The sequence below is a fragment of the Asterias amurensis genome, chromosome 2 (assembly GCF_032118995.1).
Source record: "Asterias amurensis chromosome 2, ASM3211899v1".
In the NCBI taxonomy this organism is placed as follows: Eukaryota; Metazoa; Echinodermata; class Asteroidea; order Forcipulatida; family Asteriidae; genus Asterias; species Asterias amurensis.
The window spans coordinates 21397764-21418250 of NC_092649.1; the positions used below are offsets into that span (position 1 = coordinate 21397764).

The following is a 20487-nucleotide window of genomic DNA, read 5'->3' on the forward strand; positions in this document are numbered from 1 at the left end:
CTGGACTTAGGTCATTTGAAGCACTTTGACAAATCTTCAAACAATACTTCTGCTAACCCTGGTTCATATACTTTCTTTGAATACAAATGCTATACGAATGTTGACATCACTGTTTACGCAGCGAATGTTTCGCAAAAAATAAGTCAACTAACGCAAATTTATTCTTTGCGAGTTTGTGAAGTAAGAAATCTATCGCATTCGCAGTAAGTATGAACCAGGCTTAACTTAAATAGAAAAAAGTGTTTATTTACATCTCCCGTAAGACCTTGCTTGGGGAAGAACCGACAGTACATTATTTACCTCCGTGTAACTACCATCAGCAGAATGCCTGACGTCATAGGTTAGAACCATATCACCAGCCAAACCATCCGATGTATAGGCTAGCTGCTCATTTGCTGATGGTGAATAGCGCATATGCGCCCTATAATCACTTGAACGTCTCACCTTAAATTAAAAAAGAAAAATTTAAAAAAGTTTTTGTTGCCGAGTATGGTTGGAAAAAGTTGTGTTATTATACCAATCACCGCCTTGCTCCAACATGAAGTTGAAAGATACAAGACGCTTAAATGCACTGAACACCTTAAGCAACTGTCAAAGACCAGTATTCTCACTTGATGTATCCCAACATGCTTTCAGATACCTAATAAAATGCTTCAGGCCTGATGTGTTTTATTATTTGAGTGAGAAATAACCTCAAGAACTTCTTAACTTCGGAGGGAGCCGTTTCTCACAATGTTTTAACTATCAGTTAAGCTCTCCATTGCTCAGTACCATAGTTTTAATGCTAACAGTTTGTTTGAGAAATTAACTAATTAGAAGCTTTCTTCTACCGTTATCTTCAAACTGTGTAAATCTAATGTCAATCTGTTGACTGTTTGTTTTGTGTTAGAAAAAAGTACTTATACACTTGAAACAAAATGTACTTGTTAGAATGGTGTTAATACTCTCCAAATAACCACTGTGATTGATGATGTGGGTTATCTATTGAAGCAAATACACCTTTGTAACCCTTTTTTCAGCACACTTCACTCTCATTCTAGGTATAGGAAAAAAGCACAAAAAAAACTAACCGTTGGCACCTCTATCCCTCCACCAAGTATACAAAGGTTTCTGGGCGTACGGTTAGCGCAGCTACACCTAGAAGTGGCTGTGCGACATCACTACTTCTACTATAAAATTTCAAACAAATTTCTATGTATGGATGTCAGTATATATATGAGCCTCAGTTACTTTTTCACTACGTTTAGATTATCTCTAGTTTAGGCATTTTTCCAAATTAAGCTGTTTTGCCGTACGGTGGGCTATACATCTTACCCTGATTTACTAAATATTACCTGGAAGTCTCGCTGTGTACCATCCGATGTACGTGGGTAATACCTGAGAGCCACATCACCTAAACCCTGTGGTTCAGTTATGTACATATCAACCTGTAGGTCGTCAACCACCTTCAAAATAAAAAAAAACATTAATATCATGAACGTAATGGTATGCTTAGAGAACTTTTAACAATGTTCAAGTCACTACTGTCGTCATCGTTCCTTTGAAGGCACTGCCGTCGATTTCACCAAACTTTTCCTACCTTAGGATTCCGTATCGTAGGGACGCAATGGACCCATCCTAAGTTAGGCTGAGTTACTCGTCCTCTAGCAATTCGTGAAATAGGCTGCTGGACCCCTTTGGTAATTGTCAAAAACCAGTCTTCTCATTTGAAGTATCTCAACATAAGCGTAAAATAACAAGCCTGTGAAAATATGGGCTCAATTGGTCTTCGAAGTTGTAAGAGAATAACGAAAGAAAAAACACCCTTGTTTCACAAATGTTTGTGCTTTCAGATGCCCAATAAAAGGCTCCAGGCTTGAAGTCTTTCGTTATCTCAGTGAGAAATTACCTCTTTTGAAAAAAAAACTACGTTATTTCGGAAGGAGCCGTTTCTCACAATGTTTTATACTATCAACAGCTCCCCATTACTCGATACCAAGTAAGTTTTTATGCTAAAAAATATTTAAGTTATAACCAATAGTGTCCACTGCCTTTAAAGCATTTAAAAGTGTCTTTAACATTACCAAAGAGCAATCGACTGTTCCTTGCTGTATGGTACAATATAACAAACCGCGAAGATAAACCAGCACTATTAAGATGTCCATAATGGAGTGGGAAAAGTCAGCCATAGTGCAGAAAACAGCTTGATTAAATAATTGAATCATTGGTTTATGGTTTATTATGTTATAAAATATCATTGCAGCATACTGCTAAATTTGCGAGATAATTCCAATTAATATTGATCGTTATTATCACCTGTCCAGGCCAGAGATTAACTCGGTGTTCAAAGACTCCACTTCGTCTCTCAAGAAGCTCATCATAGGTCAGGTCAAAGTTGACTGAAGATTGTGGAGCAACATCCGCAACTCGCATAGTGAACGTATCTTTGGTTGGATCCCTAGTGGGTGTAAGATTATAAAGCATTAGAACTTGTACAAACAGAAGCAAATTGCCGCAATATGAATGAAAAGAATCTCTTATTGTCTACTTTCACGATAAATCCAAACGTATAGTGTACGTACTCGATAAGTTAAGACTTGTCGTGACCGTACACGATACCTTATTTGTGAACGAGTCTAAACTTATAGTGTACGTACACTATATGCTTGGATTTATCGTGTACATACAACGATAATCATATATAAGTTTTCATGTACGTACACAGTCACTTATCCTGTACGTACATCATAAGAGAGAGACTTTTTTATTCATGTTGCGGCAATATGCTTCCGTACATTTTTGTGCTCAATACAGAAATAGTTTACTTTAGAAAAATCAGGTTACCAGACCAAGTAATAACACTTTTCAAGAATTGCTCGGAAGCAATAGATGGTATATCCTGGTTTGATGCACAAATAGTTATCCCGAGTTGTCTGTGGTTGACTATATTTTGTGAATAATAGGCCAGATGCCACTGTATAATGTTAGTTTAAATACACGCCATAAAGCAAAACACCAAAAGGAAGTAATCGCAATGCAATGACCCTGAGTTTCGCTTGCATACTTTCAAAAGCAATATATCGCACTTGGTCAATTAAAACAAAATAAATCACACTTGGAAACAACTTGGTAAATCGTATGACTCTTAGGCCATGTCCGAAACGGCAACTTCGGCTACAGCTACAGCTAGATCGCATGCGTCTGCCTATTCTTCAACACTGGTAGACGCACTGATCTAGACGTAGCTGTAGCCGAAGCCGTCGTTTCGGACACGGCCTTAGAGCGCCATGGTTTCATCAGCAGAGCCAATGAAAATGTTTTGTTATAGTTCGTCTGTCTGAAATCAAAATTTATTTGTGTCGACCTAGAGTCGCTGGTTTGGTGGGACTCTGGCACCTCTGTCTGAAATGGGTGTTACCAACTAATAGCAGAAACGTTAATTATCACCCCTGCTGAAATGATGTGTAAACTGAAGTAAAATTAAATATAGACCGTTTTAGAATGTAGTTCAACTAGGAAGTGATGCAACGTGGCACCTGACTATACATAAGCTTTGAAATAAATAAAGGTTTTGTGACTAATTTTTTATTTACACAGTTTGGAAAAATAAAATACACAGGTTGAAATGTGACTTTTACCTTTTTGTTACCAGTGCAATCTGTTGGCCGTTTGAAGGGAATATTTGCTGCCACTCAGAATCGCGGATATCACCCACTTTCCCTGTATATGTACGTCCATCTATTTCACTGCATCACAATGGTAAATAAGAAACAGCAACATTCATGATGTTAGATTACCTTAGCACCAAGTCGGATATTAAAATTTACAAATCGCATTTCATTTGTTTCTTAAAACGCTTCTTTTTAAATTCACTGTCACACTGAACACTAATTACTAATTACTCAAGATGTTAGCATAACAAATTTCTTGGTAACGAGAAATGGAGAGCTGTTGGTGGTACTTAATATTGTGAGAAACGGCTCTCTCTGAAGTAACATAGTTTTTGAGAAAGAGGTAATTTCTCACTAAAATATTTAAAAGACTTCCGGCCTGAAGCCCTTTTTTGTCATCTGAAAGCACACAAATAAATTTGTGCAAGAAGGGTGCTGTTCTTTCATTATTCTTTTGCAACTTCGATGATCAATGGAGTCAAAAATTTTCTCAGATTTGTCATACTATACTTAATTAATTTTGGTTGTTACCCATACACCAATGTGTGTTAGCACTGTATACTCAGTACTTTCCAAAGCATATTAAGAATTACATTCTATACTATGTTTGGGATACACCAAGGGACAATTACCGAAGGGGTTCAGTGCCTTTAATAGCTACCTACAATAACAATTTCAGCAAACTTGTTTGTGATATGTATAACAAATTGTCCCTTCTAAATCAAACACACAATGTTTAAACAGCTACTTGAGCAGAATGTTTTTAACGGAAATGCTATTTAACTTGTTTTTAATACAGTTGTTCACCACTTAAATGTAATATTGATGTTTGTACACTTCTGCATTAATCATAATTATTGATAACAAATTCAGGCCCCCAACCTCAAAGTTTTGAAAGAAAAAACACTTCTGTCGTTGATGGCGCGCGTCAAAATGACAATGCTTTGACGTCATGTGTGGGAGTTTGCTTTGTTATACTTCCACGCTGTAACAAAGAGGCTACATAAATTGGAGCTCCCAACAATGACTTGACATGAGTGATAACATAACAGAGCTTTTCGCAAATCTTTTCAGAAAATTGCTGGATAAAAAAGTATTCGAAATGATTGTGTTTTTTTACACAAGTAAAATCTATTTATAGTCATAATTTTATGACTCAATTTCCTTATTGATTAAAAACATTTCAAATGAAACTCAGCGAAGTTCACGACTTGACATTTTTGTTCAAGCTGGTTTTTTTTACAACTTGATATATTATTTGTTACTTACACTTTAAAGTCTGAGATGAATGCACCTGGTGGAATGAGGAATGTGAATGGGATATCCTGATGCGCTTCACCCCTGTTGATTAATTCCCCAACTAAATTGGTTTGTGCATAACGATCAGTGATTCTGGATTCTATATGAAGTCGATGAAGGTCAATCTCTTGCACAGGCTCCTGGAGGAATATAACAGAAGAATTGTTATGACGTCACACCAAACTCGGCGTGTGATCATGGCCTAGCGGTTAAGAGCATCGGACTCAATGTCTGGTGTTTCTGATCAGCAGAGTATGGGTTTTAATCTAAGTTCTTCAGCAAGACACTTAACCATGACGCTCCGTCCTTCGAATAAGGCAAAAGACTGTGTGTGATGTGTTGGGCACGTAAAATAACCCATTGCTTTTACCATAAAGAAAAGGGATTCTCCCGGTATTCCTGGTTGGATTGGCAGCATATTAATGCACCACAGCTTCTTGTAAACCATCACCTAATGCTATGTAAAATTAATAGGTCTCATAATTCAAAAACATAGCCCCACATACCTTGCAAGAAAATATTGTTGAAGCGCCTTGAGTTTCACTGAGTGACGGATATAAGCGCTATATCAGAAGCCACTACAGTTATTAAAAACGGAACAGTTTACAAATCACACGAGCAGATATTGGGTCCAATCAACTGAAATTATTGACAGTCTCTAAAAGGTAATAGAGGCGTCCTCCAAAATTTGCATTAAAATAAAATATATTCAAATCTAAGAATCAATTTTGACTTGCCTTAAAATCATAATAATGAGGTTTAGTTGCACGTTACGCGAGCAAATACATGAGCGTGAACGTAAAACTATTGTATTGTTTCTAGGTGACGTCACCACTTTGGGCTTATTGCATGCTCACGTGTGACGTCTGCGCGCACGTACATACTGACGTGAAAAATGGTAACTTCACATATGCTTAAAACGTGAGATTTTAACAACACAATTTTCTAACATTGCTCCCGGAAAAGTGCAGCCAAACCTCCCTAATGACTTACATATGTACATATCCTGGCACCTATACCATACGTGTTACTATACGTCTGGGTGCTAGGCTGCTCGTAGGCTGCTCCACTAATGCCCCATTGTAGAGTAGGCGGTACGGAGCCCGCACCTCCTCGTCGGCTACCAGACTGGGGTGAAATCGTCATGGACATCAATGGAGTCAAGAGGTTAAATTGCCGAGATAGCTGCACGGCCCTGTTGACAATGACCTTTTGTTCTTGAGGATCGTTAGAGACTGTGTACTCATTAAAGAGCTGTGCTAGAGTAATGAATGCCGCAGTACGCTCAGTGGATTCCTCCGGAGAGAATCTCGAGTTAGAGTAAGTAGTCGTCTGCAACCGAAAATAAAATAAAAATGATTCAATGATTAGCCTCTCACTCTATTACAAATATAATTTGGTTTGAGAGTCACTAGTCAATATTAGCTCCCCACAAGGTATTGGAAGCTGACAAACTAGTTCCTGGGTGTGTACTTGATCATGTGCATTCACCATGCGCGCTTGGTAAATTGCAAAGATAGGACCTGGCACATGATGAACTCGACTCTAGGTCATGAATATGTATGAGGTATAGATAGCTCAGTTGGTAGAGCACCGGCACTTTAAACCGGAGGTTGTTGGTTCAAATCCCGCTCTAGTCAATTGTTCTTTGTTTATCCCAAAATCATTTAAAAAATGTACCCAGTCAGTTTCCCTTGTGGATTATTATTTGATATCTGATATAAAAAGTCGCATCCCCTTAAGGTGATCCCCTGTCTGCCGCTTCCCAGGTTGTATCGTTACCTGGGTGTCATCCCTGGCTACACGGCAGTTTGTATATCAAGCATAAAACAACGGACTTACTTCAGTAATGGGGACATGTTCAACAATGTCCACTTTGCCATCAGCACTAATAGCAGTAATCCTGATTGGTAGATTAGCGGCAAGAAGGTTAGCCAATCGACCACTGATCGCAAACTCAGATCCTTCAAAGTAGTTCTGGAAAGTTCTTTTCGTCAACGAGTCCTGGTCGACACTATCCCCAAGATACTCAATAGCGATGTTTGCGAGAAGAGGTGTAGCTACCTCATCATATACACCTGAAACAAACCACAAAATGTTAAAAACACTGTGAGCTACGGAAGCGTATTGCAGCCACATGAATAAAAACTCTTTTTTATTGTGTACGTTCATGTAACTTAACCTGACATACACAATAAGTTTTGGACTTATCGTGTACGTAGATTTGTTTGTTTCATGAGGTGGCAATACGATTTCGTAAGCAGTCAGTAAGCCACATGAATAAAAACAATTCTTTCTTATTGTGTGCCTACACGCAACTTAATGTGTACGTACACAGTAAGTTTTAGACCTATCGTGTACGTAGATTTGTTTGTATTCATGAGGTGGCAATATGCTTCCGTAAGCAGTGAGTAAGCATTACATAACTCACACATATAGATTCTTGTCATTTGATTAGTGGAACAAGCCTTGCGTGGCGTCCTCTATTTTACTTCCACAACCATCATATATGTAAATGAATATAGGATGGTATATCAAATTTAAAGCAAATAGGGCTTCTCTCAGCGTTGTTCCCAAAACATTTGATCCCGTTCGTTTGATCAAAAGGCAAGGTTTTGTCACGGCGGACAAGGTTGGTGCGTTGGGTGCGTTCGTTTAGCTCCCCGGGGTTTGCCCCAGTGGTTTTTTTTTTTTTTTTCCAGGACGAACGTGGGTAATTATCTGCACACGTTCGTCCTGGAAATAAAAAAACGCCACACATCGGGGTCGACCCAGGGAAACTAAACGAACGCACCCTATATTACCTCCTAAAAAACTACTTTACTTCAGCCCTCACAATGTTTTATAATTATATCAACAGCTCTACATTTTTCGTTTACTAAGTACGTTTTTATGTTAATAATTATTTTGAGTAATTACTTAAAGTGTCTTGTGCATTTAAATAAGCTTACCAACAAGCTGATCAGCAACAGGATAATTGCGGAAAATCTTTCGAGCCACGCCGTTATTTGCAAGAGCAAGACGGGCCAGGAAGTTGAAGTCGACATCCCCAGCTCCAAAACCCAGAGTTACAACTGAGCATCTTCCACGGTTACTATTCTGAACATTCCTCTCGATGGTTCGATGGTCAATGACTCCTTTCGTTGGATCACCATCAGTTAATACAAAGAGAATACAGATACCGGGGTTCTCGGCTGATATGGGTTCCATAGCACCAGCTAGACGGAGTTGGTTTAATCCATCAATCATTGCATCATTTAAGTTGGTACCTTAATAAGAGAAAACAAAATAAATAGGTCACAATCAAAAATTATAGTTTTTTGTCAAAAGAGATATGTTATTTTACGACAAAATCAAAGACTTGAGAATTTGAAAAGTTTTGTCGACACCCAATTTCAAACAAACTATAGCGATTTTTGGGGTAGAAATCAATAACCCTTTATCTATGGCAGTGTCACTTTAAAGACACTGGACACTATTGGTAATTGTCAAAGACCAGTCTTCTCACTTGGTGTATCTCATCAACATATGCACAAAAACTACATGTGAAAATTTGGACTCAATTGGCCACCGAAGTTGCGAGATATTAATGGAAGAAAAAACGCCCTTCGTCACACTAAGTTGTGTGCTTTTATATGCTTGATTTCTAGACATCACGCGTACTGTCTAGAAATCAATTCAAATATTTTACTGAGAAATTACTTCATTCTCAAAAACTACGTTTCTCACAATTTCTCACAATGTTTCAGACTACCAACAGCTATCCTTGTAAGTTGTTATGCTAACAATTATTTTGAGTATGTACCAGTACCTCTATACTCATCATGAGTAATAAATTCTACGTGATGTAGGCATAAAAAAATAAGGACTCATTTCGTTATTAAATTGAGAGGTGGGCGAATAAAAAAGGTCTCCGTTTATGCAACAAGAGTTGGCAAGAGCTGAAACGAACACGTTGCCTTGGATCGGTCGAGTTAGTCAATGAAGCACCTTGTAAAATCATTAAGTTTTAGAATTCACCACCTACATGTAATACACCATCTTTATGTCTCTCTGAAAGTTGGTACACTGTATACTCAGCGCCTTGACTACCTTATTTGTAGATGCGCTTATATTATTATGTAGTATATTATTTCATTTATTTCCAGTAGTATAATAATTAGGATTTTGTGTCATTATTTTGTGTATTATGCAAATAAATGTTCCATATATCCATCTTCCAATGAGTGCATCCCTTAGTAGGAGTAATAGTGGTACATGGGTGCAAAAGTGCTGTTGGTCACAGGAACAAATATTAATAAAATATGTGCTACGGACTGTAAAAGGTGCAGTAAAAAGATGTTTGTATGATGTGTGGTAGACTATCGCAGGGTGAGTTGATTCAGGCGGCTCAGGAAGATCTCCAGAGACTGAGCTCAAACCATGAGAATGAAAATTGAGTTGAATTTAGTTGAGTTGTGATATTACAGTGATGAGAATAAGCAAATTGATGCAAGGGAAGAAGGACTGTGTGTTCCATTGCAAGCTAGCCTTCACATAGCAACAGCATCTTATTTTATATAATATTACACAGCTGATTGCACAGCTCTATTGTGTGTGTTTTATCTCCAGGCGCATGCACACATACTCAATCGATGTCATAAAAAAAATTAATTTACATTTGCCGTTAAAATGTTAATGATAATGAAACTATTGACCTTTATTAGAATTTTCTTTCATCAGCATGATAATTAAAACACTAGGGCCTATAGTGATTCCTGGTAACAGCCTTCAACAACAATTGTGTTCATCCTTAAAAGCCCAATCACCGTACAAATTACCAGTAGCCGTTAACGAGGGGCACTCATTGTTCCCTTGGGACACTTCTGAATATAGTAATACATAATATGCTAATTTAAATGGCAAGGGAGACAACTAAGCCACCGAGTATCATTTGAAATTTTAGATTCTATCAATTTACAGCAAGATTCTCAAAAATGTTCAGCAAACTCAATCGATGGGAAAGCGATTGAAAGAAATCAGACTACATGTATGAAGGTTTTGGGACTATTAAAGGAGTAAGCTATGTACATGTAGGCGATATGTGGTCACGTTCAACGATGAAGGATGAGACCAGCCAGCCTGGGGCCAACCGTCAATGTCACCAAACTCTTCTTAAGTTAGGATTAGGACGAGTCCCACACAGCCTTACCTTAAGGAACATGTACAGAATTGGTTTTTGCTAACAAAACAGTTGCAGGCAGTGTAAATGCTTTATGTAATTCACCATCTACATATACAGTCTAGTGGTAAGACATCTGCTTAAGCAATGCAAAGTGGATCCTGGGTTCAAATCCCACCTGAGTGATTTGCCTGTGGATTGTTTTCACTGAACTTGGGAAAATTCCTAGTATATAGTGCTTAGTACACATCGGTTTAAGGGTAGAAAACAAATTATATACATGTGTCTATGTGATATATAGTTATTCCTAATTTAGGTAAATTAATAACTGTCTAAAGTCAACTCAAGTCAACAGATGAAGATTTGTTGGAATATACAAACGGCAAAATGTTGCCTCCATAGGAGACTAGCTTTTTATTACAACTAAACCTGTTATGGAATAATTTGCCAACAATTTGAAAATGATCATTTGAAAATGATCTTTTACGCTTACTATAAACCTGTTTAAAACTCCAACTCAAAGAATTCCTTTTTAGATACCTAATTTTTTTAATATTATTTGACGTTATAGTTTGTTATCGTTAAGAAATGGTTCTTACTGAAGTAAGAAATTAGCAAGATGTTTTTCTTACTCTGAAACTTCTTATAAGAAATGTGTTTTATACTATCAACAGTTCTCCATTGTTCGTTTACCAAGTAAGGTTTTATGCTAACAATTGTTTTGAGTATTTACCAATAGTGTCCAGTGCCTTTAATTAAACTATTGTTGCTACTAAATCCCGAGTGCCATCTACTCTAGATGAACAATCCTCATTTTCTCTTGTCCACACCTTGCTTGAGTAGCAAATAACTAATTATAATCTGGACAGAAACAGAATACTTTATTTTTGTTGCTATTAATGACAATGTTGCGCCTCATCAGTCTGATTAGTTCAGGTCTCCTTGTTTGTTTGTCCCGTTGGCAACGCAACCAGTTGGCTATTGTCGGTCAAATTTGATTCACCTGAACACTTCTCAACAATATCCAACCATTGCAGTACATGTTAAGTATAGAATCACTAGAACTGTGTGTAACATGACAACGAAGAATAAAGATAACCAGCGAGCCGAGTTGTGACCTTTCAGATGTTGATCTGTTCATCAGTAAACGAGGACAAGTTGTGCAAACATTAAGTTACTGAAAACCACAGTTGAAGAGTGTGATAATAATGTTGCTTCAAAGTATGAATACCGTTCTGTTTCATCTCTTAATATTGATGACAATGCAAAGCATTATCGTCCTCTCCTCTTGTCCCACTGGCTGGGTAAAATGGCGTCAGTCTTGTTACATCTTACTGCCTGACAAGATGAACTGGATGCAAGCCGAGGCGGCATGCAAGCGACCAGGGAGCAACCTCATAGTGCCTGATTCAAAAGATGAAAACGACTTCATCTTTGAGTGGGCAGTGAAAGGGAAAATGGGGATGTGGATCGACTGCACAGATGCTGCTCAAGAAGGAGTTTGGCTGTGTGCAGGTGAGCCTCCAAAATTTACCAACTGGGAACAAGACAACCCAAGCAGCAAAAACGACTTCAACTGTGCCGGAATGAGGAAGGCACATGGCTTTTGGTCTGATAATAGAGAATGCCAGAAGCGTAGATCAGCCGTATGTAAGATGCCGTTCCCTATCGAGCCAATCTACCACACCCTGCTAGGTCCCGATGGGCGTGTCTCTCAATACTGCCCCCTCAATCACGTCATCCACAACCTGGCAGTAAAGGGTGTGATTGCTTGTGGCTGGGCGTGTACATCAGATCCTCGTTGCCGCTCCTTTAATGTTTGGCAGAGCAGCAAGAAAGAGAAGAAATGTCAACTCAACAACGTCACCTTTCTTGAGGACGATCACACTGACTCCAAGGATGTTGAGGGTTGTGTCTACTTTGAACTTTGAACTTTGCACTTTGCACTTTGAATTTTGCACTTTGAACTTTGAACTTTGAACATTAATTTTAGTAATGCACCGTGGTCCCTTTCCCATCCTTAATCAAACTGACAAACAAACCATTCAGTAAACAACTAGACAATCTAGAAGAGATATTCATCGCGATGTTTGAATTTGCATTTTGGAAGGATACATGCCTCATATATTGATAATGAGAGAATTGACTAGAGTGGGACTCGAACCAACCACCTCCGGATAAACGTACCGGCGCTCTACCAACTGAGCTATTATAGCCCTATGTTGGCGGTCTCCCTATTATGTCAATATCTTTGTTCGGGTTGATTTCTTAGACTTTCTTTGTTTATTTAAAAAGTCATGTAGTAGACCTTGCAAGTCTTGCGGCTTTTTTGACAACCTATAATATAGATTAGAGCATTCATTGCGAAGTCTGAATGTGCGTTATGGAAGGATACATGTCTCATCGGTAAACTTTGAGAGACTTTGTACAGGAAAGTCTACTTTGTATGCATACATGTATGTGTTTTTGTAAGTTTCAGTACTTTGTTTGTGTATTTAAAAGGTCATGTAGTAGCCCTGCAAAACTTTGCGCGTAAGGTTTTTGAAACTCGTTGGTCCCACGTACATTGCTTTAACACTTGGAGGAAACAAACTCACGCATTTTATGGGTCACAATGATCGAATACGCGCAAGATTTACTTAGTTTATACAATTTATGGCAATGATGGCTTGCTTTTGTAAATAAATATACTTACAAATTTATGTATTTGAAAAAATCTGCACTTTTATAGGAAGGTTACCATGGAATTTCATCAACAGATATAAGCTTATTCCTAGCATTTTAACACTTTCAAACATGAGTCTAAATTACTGCAGTTGTAGTTCAGACCTAGATTACTAGGGTTCGTATTTTTTTCACAAAATTGGTTCAAGATCACAATTAATATGAAAGGTCACGATGACCTACTTAACAACATTTATGTTTGACAATAGATTTTAATTGAGCATTCATTTCTCATTATTTTAATACCAAATTTGCATAGGCCCTATATGTGATGAAAAATAACATGGTTGTTACATATTTTTACCAAAAGGGTGGTATTTTTCTCCAACTCTAAAAACGTTATTTTTAGCTTCTGCTCTGACTAAGTGGTAAGTTGGGATCGGGCTAAACATTAGGATCTACAAGCAAAGAAACTTTCATCACCCCTTGAGCCCAACCTTGTGCTATTTCTTTCTGTTTACCCAACCTATGTTATTAAAGGCAGTGGACACTATTGGTAATTGTCAAAGACTAGCCTTCACAGTTGGTGTATCTCAACATATGCATAAAATAACAAACCTGTAAAAATTTGAGCTCAATCGGTCATCGGACTTGCGAGATAATAATGAAAGAAAAAACACTCTTGTCACCACAGTTGTGTGCGATTAGATGGTTAATTTCAAGACCTCAAGTTCTAAATCTGAGGTCTTGAAATTCGTGGAAAATCACTTCTTTCTCGAAAACTATGGCACTTCAGAGGGAGCCGTTTCTGACAATGTTTTATACCATCAACCTCTCCCCATTACTAGTCACCAAGAAAGGTTTTATGCTAATAATTATTTTGAGTTATAACCAATAGTGTCCACTGCCTTTAATGTTATATGGGTGTTTGGTTTGGGTTCAAGAGGTGTACTTGTTTGGGACTCACTCTTACAAGCTTTGCTTCTTAGTGAGCCCCCTGCAGTATCATAAAAGTGTATTTATTTCCTCTTGGCGTAACTGTATTATTCAGTACATGTTTATATTATTGCCTGTTTTACAACGTTTCTGTGGAAACAATAAACCTAACCAACCTTATAACCATGGACACCTCCTTCTTACATAACTCAGTGTTTCCTGGTACCATATATCTTTGTTTTTCTGTTATTTTTTTCTGGTAAATCTGAGCTGCAGTGAACCATTTGATTATAGCCCATCAGAGTTCTTCTTTTAAGATCCTTCAGTCTGATTCAAATTTCATTCTGTTCATTGACCATGTCATTGTCTGTTGGGCTATTGTTCACATTTGCTCCTTATATATAAAAAAACAAACCAAAAAACAAACATCGGAAGACATGAGGTATAATAGTTTGCTGGTCTGACATGGAATGACACTGTGAATGTGCATGAAAGCTTGTCAATTTTAATAAACACAACACAACGCAAACACTGTTTAGCTTACCTGCTAAATCCTTCAATGACAGAATGTGATTCTTGGCCAGGTGGATATTCCGAAGAGACGCTTCCACCATTTCATCTTCGCGCCAATGATAAACCTGATCAATATGAAACATAGTAAATGTCTTGTAAGTACTGGGCCGGCCATATTGGATGGCAGATTTTGGATTTATTTGTAAAATTTGGGCGTGATTTCTTGTCATTGTGACACGTATAATAAGTGATGTTTGAAGGATGAAAATAAGCTATAGATATTAAATTTGCGGGTACAACCATGTTATAATTCTCATTTGAGGGAGTGTTGGTTACTCAAAACAATTTATTATAAAGAGTGAAAGCTAAAGTTTGAGATCAATCGCCATCTGGGTCACTAGAAAATTGTAAAAAACGTGACATTTTGCATGACATCGATTTAAAAGAAAATAACTAAAAGGTTCACTGCCCAGGAAAAAATTCCCATTGAAAAAAATCAATGGGGTTTAATGGGATCCCATTGAAAATTTGAATGGGATTAACGGGATACAATGGGATTGGGGTGGAATTTGGGACATATTCAACCGGATCTAATGGGATCCACAGGGGATCCCATTGAATCCCATTGAAACAATGGGATCCCATTGAATCCCATTCAAAATATCAATGGGACTCAATGGGAATTTTTTCCTGGGTGAGTGATAAACTCCAAACGGAAAATTAGTTTTATTTATTTTTCATCAAATATGACATTTCAGACAGAAATATTTTAAGGGATATTTTCTTCTATCATCATTTGATCATGTAAGTTTTAAATTCCCCAACGTTTACAACCCCATCGTTTTTGTACACACATGGCAGTACCATTTGAGCAGGGTTGATGATGATAAGCTGTACGCTGTGCATACACTGTACCTGTCTGCATTACCGTAGGTTTCCGATGGTCAGCAAGCTGTTTAGCAAATCCAGTAGTGTCTATGACATAGTGTATGGTAACCTCCTAGCCAGGGACAGATTGGTCACCCCAACACCGCCCGGTATCACTCAGTCATGACATAGTGGGATCACCACTTAAAACAATCCTCATAGGATTCTGTACCAGCTGCACCACCATTCAAAACCATATGGGGAACCAAACTATGTGCACAGCTATCACACCAGTCAAAACCATTCACTTGAATGGTTTTAATTGCTGTATCAACTTGTTACAAAAAAGGCAACAATTGTAGGAGGGTTAATTGTAAGATCAAAATAGTCATTCAAACCACAAATGGTTATTGTACAGGATTCCTGATCTCAAGGGACTTACCTCATCGGAGAATGTAATGATGTTGAAATGGTCATTTGACCTCATCTGGTCCATGATGGTCAATAGAGCTTGTTTGGTTTGGTTCAGTTTTTTTCCATACATAGATCCACTCACGTCAATAACAAAAGCCACTGTTTTACGAATTGGTTCCAGACCACCGGGAGAGAAATGATGAACAAAAACGTCTCCGAATTTCTGTTTGTGGTCAAAAGGTCAAACAATAGTAGATCAACAGAGACATTTACAAAGTCACACAATTTTAATTGACGTCAAATGCATGGGATTGGAGGCATTGCATGGTGAGGTATCGTTGTACAATTGTTGCAAGCTGTGGCGGGCTCTATGGCGTTTTGTACAACCAAGGGGGAAAATGGCACCCGAGGTGAAGCCGAGGGTGCTATTTTTCCCAGAGGGTGTATAAAACCCATGGACCCCAATCACAGCGTGCAACAATTGTTTTGTTATACCTTGGTAACATGATCATTCCTCTTCTCGAAGTTTTGTTGTCATCTTTAAACATTAATAACGAAAAGGGTGCAAAGTTTACAGAACGCAGCTGTTTCGTACTAAGCGCTGAAAATCGACCAACGGTGGGAACGATCAAGGTAATGTACTTCGGTTAACATCACTCATGTTACCCGCTGCGCTGTGCAGCCGTGGTACATGCGTTTTGGTTGCACGCCACGTGATTGGTTCTCCACCAATCAAACTTCACAGCTTGTTACTGAGGTATAATACATTTGTAGACAATGCTCTTTAGATAACTTGTCTTGCTTTAACATCAGGAGTCTCCTGACGATGACTAGAAGAGCAAGCTAGTCGAAACTAAGGACTCACTCCGTGGTAGTGAAGTTAATAATGAGATGTCCCCACGATTAGCTAATAAACCAAAAGTAGTACAATTAAATAGTCCACTCCGCCGTCCTACCCCAGCCCAGGTGGTGGTTAAAAGCAGGACAGTTCTTTCAACTGAGATGTCTTGCGAATTCCAAAAATCTACTCCGTGGTTGTAGAATATAAAGCACGACAATTAATTTACCTGCAGCCTACTACACAAAACTTTACGCAACTTGCGCCATAAACGTTGCGCAAGTGGACTTACGCAGTTGCATTGACATCTCTGAAAAAAACAATCATTTCAATTCCAATTTTATTCAATGCACATATTTTTCATGTTGACAATGCCAATTAAACAGCAGTTGAAAAAAAAAATTAGTAATTATAAAGAGATCGATGCCACAAAATTCAACAATAAAAAGCATTAGTTTTGTGGATCTATTTGTAGTTAATCTACATACCTGAACATGCCCCACATCGTAATCGTGCTCAATATCGTATCGTAATATCAAATCCCCGTTGATTCCAGATAAACGATCCCCAATTCTCTGCTGTTCCTGTTCATTTGGGAAGAACTCCATACGAACACGCTTATCTCCCTGCTTCCGTATGTAGTCTTCAAGCGATGTATAGGAGCTTGTTAATCCGTAGAGTCCGCCACCACTACTTGACGAGCTACTGCTACCACCATTAAGCTGGACTATTCCACTTTCTACTTTACTGATACCCTGTGGCTCACTGATATAAGCCATGATGCGTAGATCCCTCACAACCTAAAAAAGATAACAAATAATTGATGAAAGTTAGTTTGATATTGTGGTTTTCTAGTCATATATGGGAGCGCGTTAATCCGTAGAGTCCGCCACCACTGCTAGATGAGCTACTGCTACCACCATTAAACTGGACAATTCCACTTTCTACTTTACTGATACCCTGTGGCTCACTGATATAAGCCATGATGCGTAGATCCCTCACAACCTAAAAAGGATAACAAATAATTGACGACAGTTATAAGGTGTTCCTGGCTGTGGCTGCTGTATGCGCCCGCAGCACCTTGTAAACCCTTATAAGGTGCTAAATAATTGGGTCTCAGAATTCATCACTACAATAACCTATCTTTCTGAAAGTTTGTATATACCCAGCGCCTTGAGTATGTGCACTATATAAGACTTTGTTATTTATTATTATTTACTCCAAAATAACAACTGTATAAAGCACATTTGAGAGACAGCTCCGGGCTTAGTTTACCTGTTGTGGGTTAATACTGATCTTCTGTGTGTACCAGCCTTGAATTCGTTCCAGTAGTTCCTGATAATTGACCATCACATCTACTGTATCACCGGGAGCTACACTCACTGACACCATGAAGGTGTTTCGATCCGGATCCCTGTTTAGAAAATATCATCAAACTAGTTACATTTCGCAAAAAAAAAATAATAACACAGTACAAATAGCCGCACTGTAACTACTATACTTTATTTCTATAAAAAAAAACAGGCAAAACACTCTGTTGGGGATTCGAACCCACAAGGTGTGCATTGTAGAGCAGATATCCAACCAATAGACCCTAATTAGCTAGCATTGTAGCTAGAGGCAGTTCGGATCCTAAAAACGGCTAATAATTCAGTTGGGATTCGAACCCATGACCTTTGCATTTCTGAGCAAATAAATGTAATTCCAGTAGACCAAAAGAATTAGCGAGGGAGCTACAAGTAGTACATTAATTGTTGCAGCAGGTACCCATTTTTGCAACGGGGATATGGAGTATAAACCCTTACACAGATAAAGCACTCTTTCCTGATTTGTTGTGGAAAAAAACATCCACAGGCAAATCACTCAGGTGGGACTCGAACTCATGACTGTCGCATTGCTGTAGAGCAGGTTTCTTATCACTACATGTACAACATTGATGCAACAAACTTGTCAATTTTTATAAAAGGAACATGCGGTCTTTGAAACGCATTTGAAACTGTTTGTTATGATTGCATATGGTTAGTAAGATATTTTAAAAGTAAAATAATATAATCCACACAAACATTCTCAAAATTGCACGGCTTTCCTTTTTTGTCCTGAGGCAAAATATTGACTCCATAAAATGGCCAGCCTTGTTAGTTCAAGACATAAAAGGAAAACCGTGCAATTTCAAGTGACACTTGTTTGGAACATCATATTTTACTTTGAAAATATCTTTCTAACCAATGCATTTCATAACTAAAAGTTTCAAACGCTTTTCAAAGACCAACTCGACCGATCCAAGGCAATGTGTTCCCTTAATGTATGCCTTATTGATATACAAAAGTATAGCGCAATTGGGTGAAAATGACTTACAGTGCAGTAATTCGTCCACTTGATAACCCACCAGAAGCATCAAATGTATTCTCATCTTCACCTTCACATTTATCTCGAGGTGAACCTATATAGGTTACACCATTGACATCCCTGAAAATATAACACTCACTGTTATAATACTTATGCCACAGTGTTTACAAAGAGTCTGACCTTGTGCATTCCAGGGCATTTCCTGGCAGGTACAAAGTTAAATTATGAGAAATGTTAAATGATTGTTAAAATGTTAGATTTGGTGTTTGACCTTTTGATAATCAATTATTTACGACTCTGGCTGCCCCCATCCATAAGCTTTTGAGACCAATGATGGGCACAAAGGGGCATCATGGGTTCAATGGGTTAGATTTCGAAGGTCTTCCCATTTCTCATAAAACAAAGATGAGTAAAAGTAGTAGCAGCTTCGTTCTTAAACTGGGGTAACCTGAAAGTATACTATTACATTAATTATGGGTGCAATTGGGTTTCAAAGACCAGTCTTCTCACTTGGTGTACCTCAACCTATGCATACAATAATAAACCGGTGAAAATTTGAAATCAATGGAAGGAAAAGTTGTGTGCTTTCAGATGCCTTGAATTTAAGACGTCAGCTGAGGTATCAAATTCAATTCAAATAAAATGTGAGATATAACTTCTCTCTCGATATCTGTTACTTCAGAGGGAGCCGTTTCTCACAATGTTTTATAAACCAACAGCTCTCTAAGGCTTGTTACCAAGTAAGTTGTTATGCCAACAATTATGTTGAGTAATAACTAATTGTGTCCAGGGCCTTTAAACAGAAGGTACACGTTTGGAAATTGTCAAAGACCTGACTTCTCACTTTGTGTATCCCAACATAAGCTTAAAATAACAAGCATGTAAAAATTTGAGCTAAATTGGTCATCAAAGTTGCCAGAAAATGATGAGAGAAAAAAAACATCCTTGTTGGACGAATTTGGACAAATTTGTGTGCTAATTTCAGCTAGGAATAAAAGACTTCTGGCTACAAGTCTCTCATTATTTTAGTAATAAATTACCTCTTTCTCAAAAATTATGCTACTTCAAAGGTAGCCGTTTCTCACAATGTTTTATACCATCAATAGCTCTCCAATGCTCGTTACCAAGTCAGTTTTTAAGTTAATATTTGTTTTGAGTAATTACCAAACTTGTACCTTCCCTTTAAATTCAACTTCGGCCATCGGGGAAAATGTGGAAATAGAGGGGAGGGGCTACCCCAGGTTGCCGCTGTATAATTGCTCGAAGGAATTAACAAGTGACTTACAGAGTGAAGTTAGCGATGTATGCACTCAGAGGTAACTGCAGTACAAAGTCCAATGGCTGAGGTGATGACCCACGGTTGTAGATGCGACTTCTTATTGTCGTGCTGGCAAACCTCAATAAAATCTTAGTCTCCACTTGAAACAGTTGTACATCGTTTCCTCTCTAAAAAACGTATATTGTTTAGTGATGTAGTAAACATGTTGTCAACATAACGGTAGAAAGAACGATTGACAAATAAAAGAATAAAGTCAGCCAAGCATGCCAGTGGCTGGACTGTGCGAGCGAGCCAGCCACAAGGCAGTCTTGAGTCAGCATGCAAGCAGTATGTCCCCTGCACTTTCTTAAGCCGGGACTCAAGATTCACCCTATAGCTAACGCTATACAATAATTGGAAACATTTAAACACTCCTATAAGAAACCTCCGTTCTACAAAGACACCCTTAATAGCCACCAAAGCGTATGGTCAACAAAGTTTTCAGTTTGCGGCACCTCACTGTATGGAACAATATCTCCCT

The 20487-nt window shown here is 38.2% G+C and overlaps 2 protein-coding genes across 2 annotated transcripts in view; one reads left to right on the top strand and one right to left on the bottom strand.

Moving 5' to 3' along the window:
* The window catches only part of LOC139953692 (uncharacterized), a 49419-nt gene that overhangs the window by 19435 nt on the left and 9497 nt on the right, over window positions 1–20487 (bottom strand). Inside the window, exons 3-16 of the mRNA XM_071953210.1 lie at window positions 19974–20134; window positions 18698–18808; window positions 17618–17756; window positions 16831–17142; window positions 15533–15727; window positions 14255–14348; window positions 7901–8218; window positions 6792–7027; window positions 5943–6281; window positions 4920–5089; window positions 3618–3725; window positions 2296–2437; window positions 1335–1445; window positions 301–444 (exon numbers count right to left, since the gene is read on the bottom strand). Coding sequence (XP_071809311.1) covers window positions 301–444; window positions 1335–1445; window positions 2296–2437; window positions 3618–3725; window positions 4920–5089; window positions 5943–6281; window positions 6792–7027; window positions 7901–8218; window positions 14255–14348; window positions 15533–15727; window positions 16831–17142; window positions 17618–17756; window positions 18698–18808; window positions 19974–20134 — 2580 coding nt within the window. The remainder of the gene's footprint in view (window positions 1–300; window positions 445–1334; window positions 1446–2295; window positions 2438–3617; window positions 3726–4919; window positions 5090–5942; window positions 6282–6791; window positions 7028–7900; window positions 8219–14254; window positions 14349–15532; window positions 15728–16830; window positions 17143–17617; window positions 17757–18697; window positions 18809–19973; window positions 20135–20487) is intronic.
* Window positions 10699–12146, top strand: LOC139934083 (type-2 ice-structuring protein-like). The gene is made up of 2 exons (XM_071928376.1): window positions 10699–10713; window positions 11301–12146. Exons 1-2 carry the CDS (start codon window positions 10699–10701, stop codon window positions 12039–12041), a joined length of 756 nt encoding a protein of 251 aa, XP_071784477.1. The 3' UTR covers window positions 12042–12146.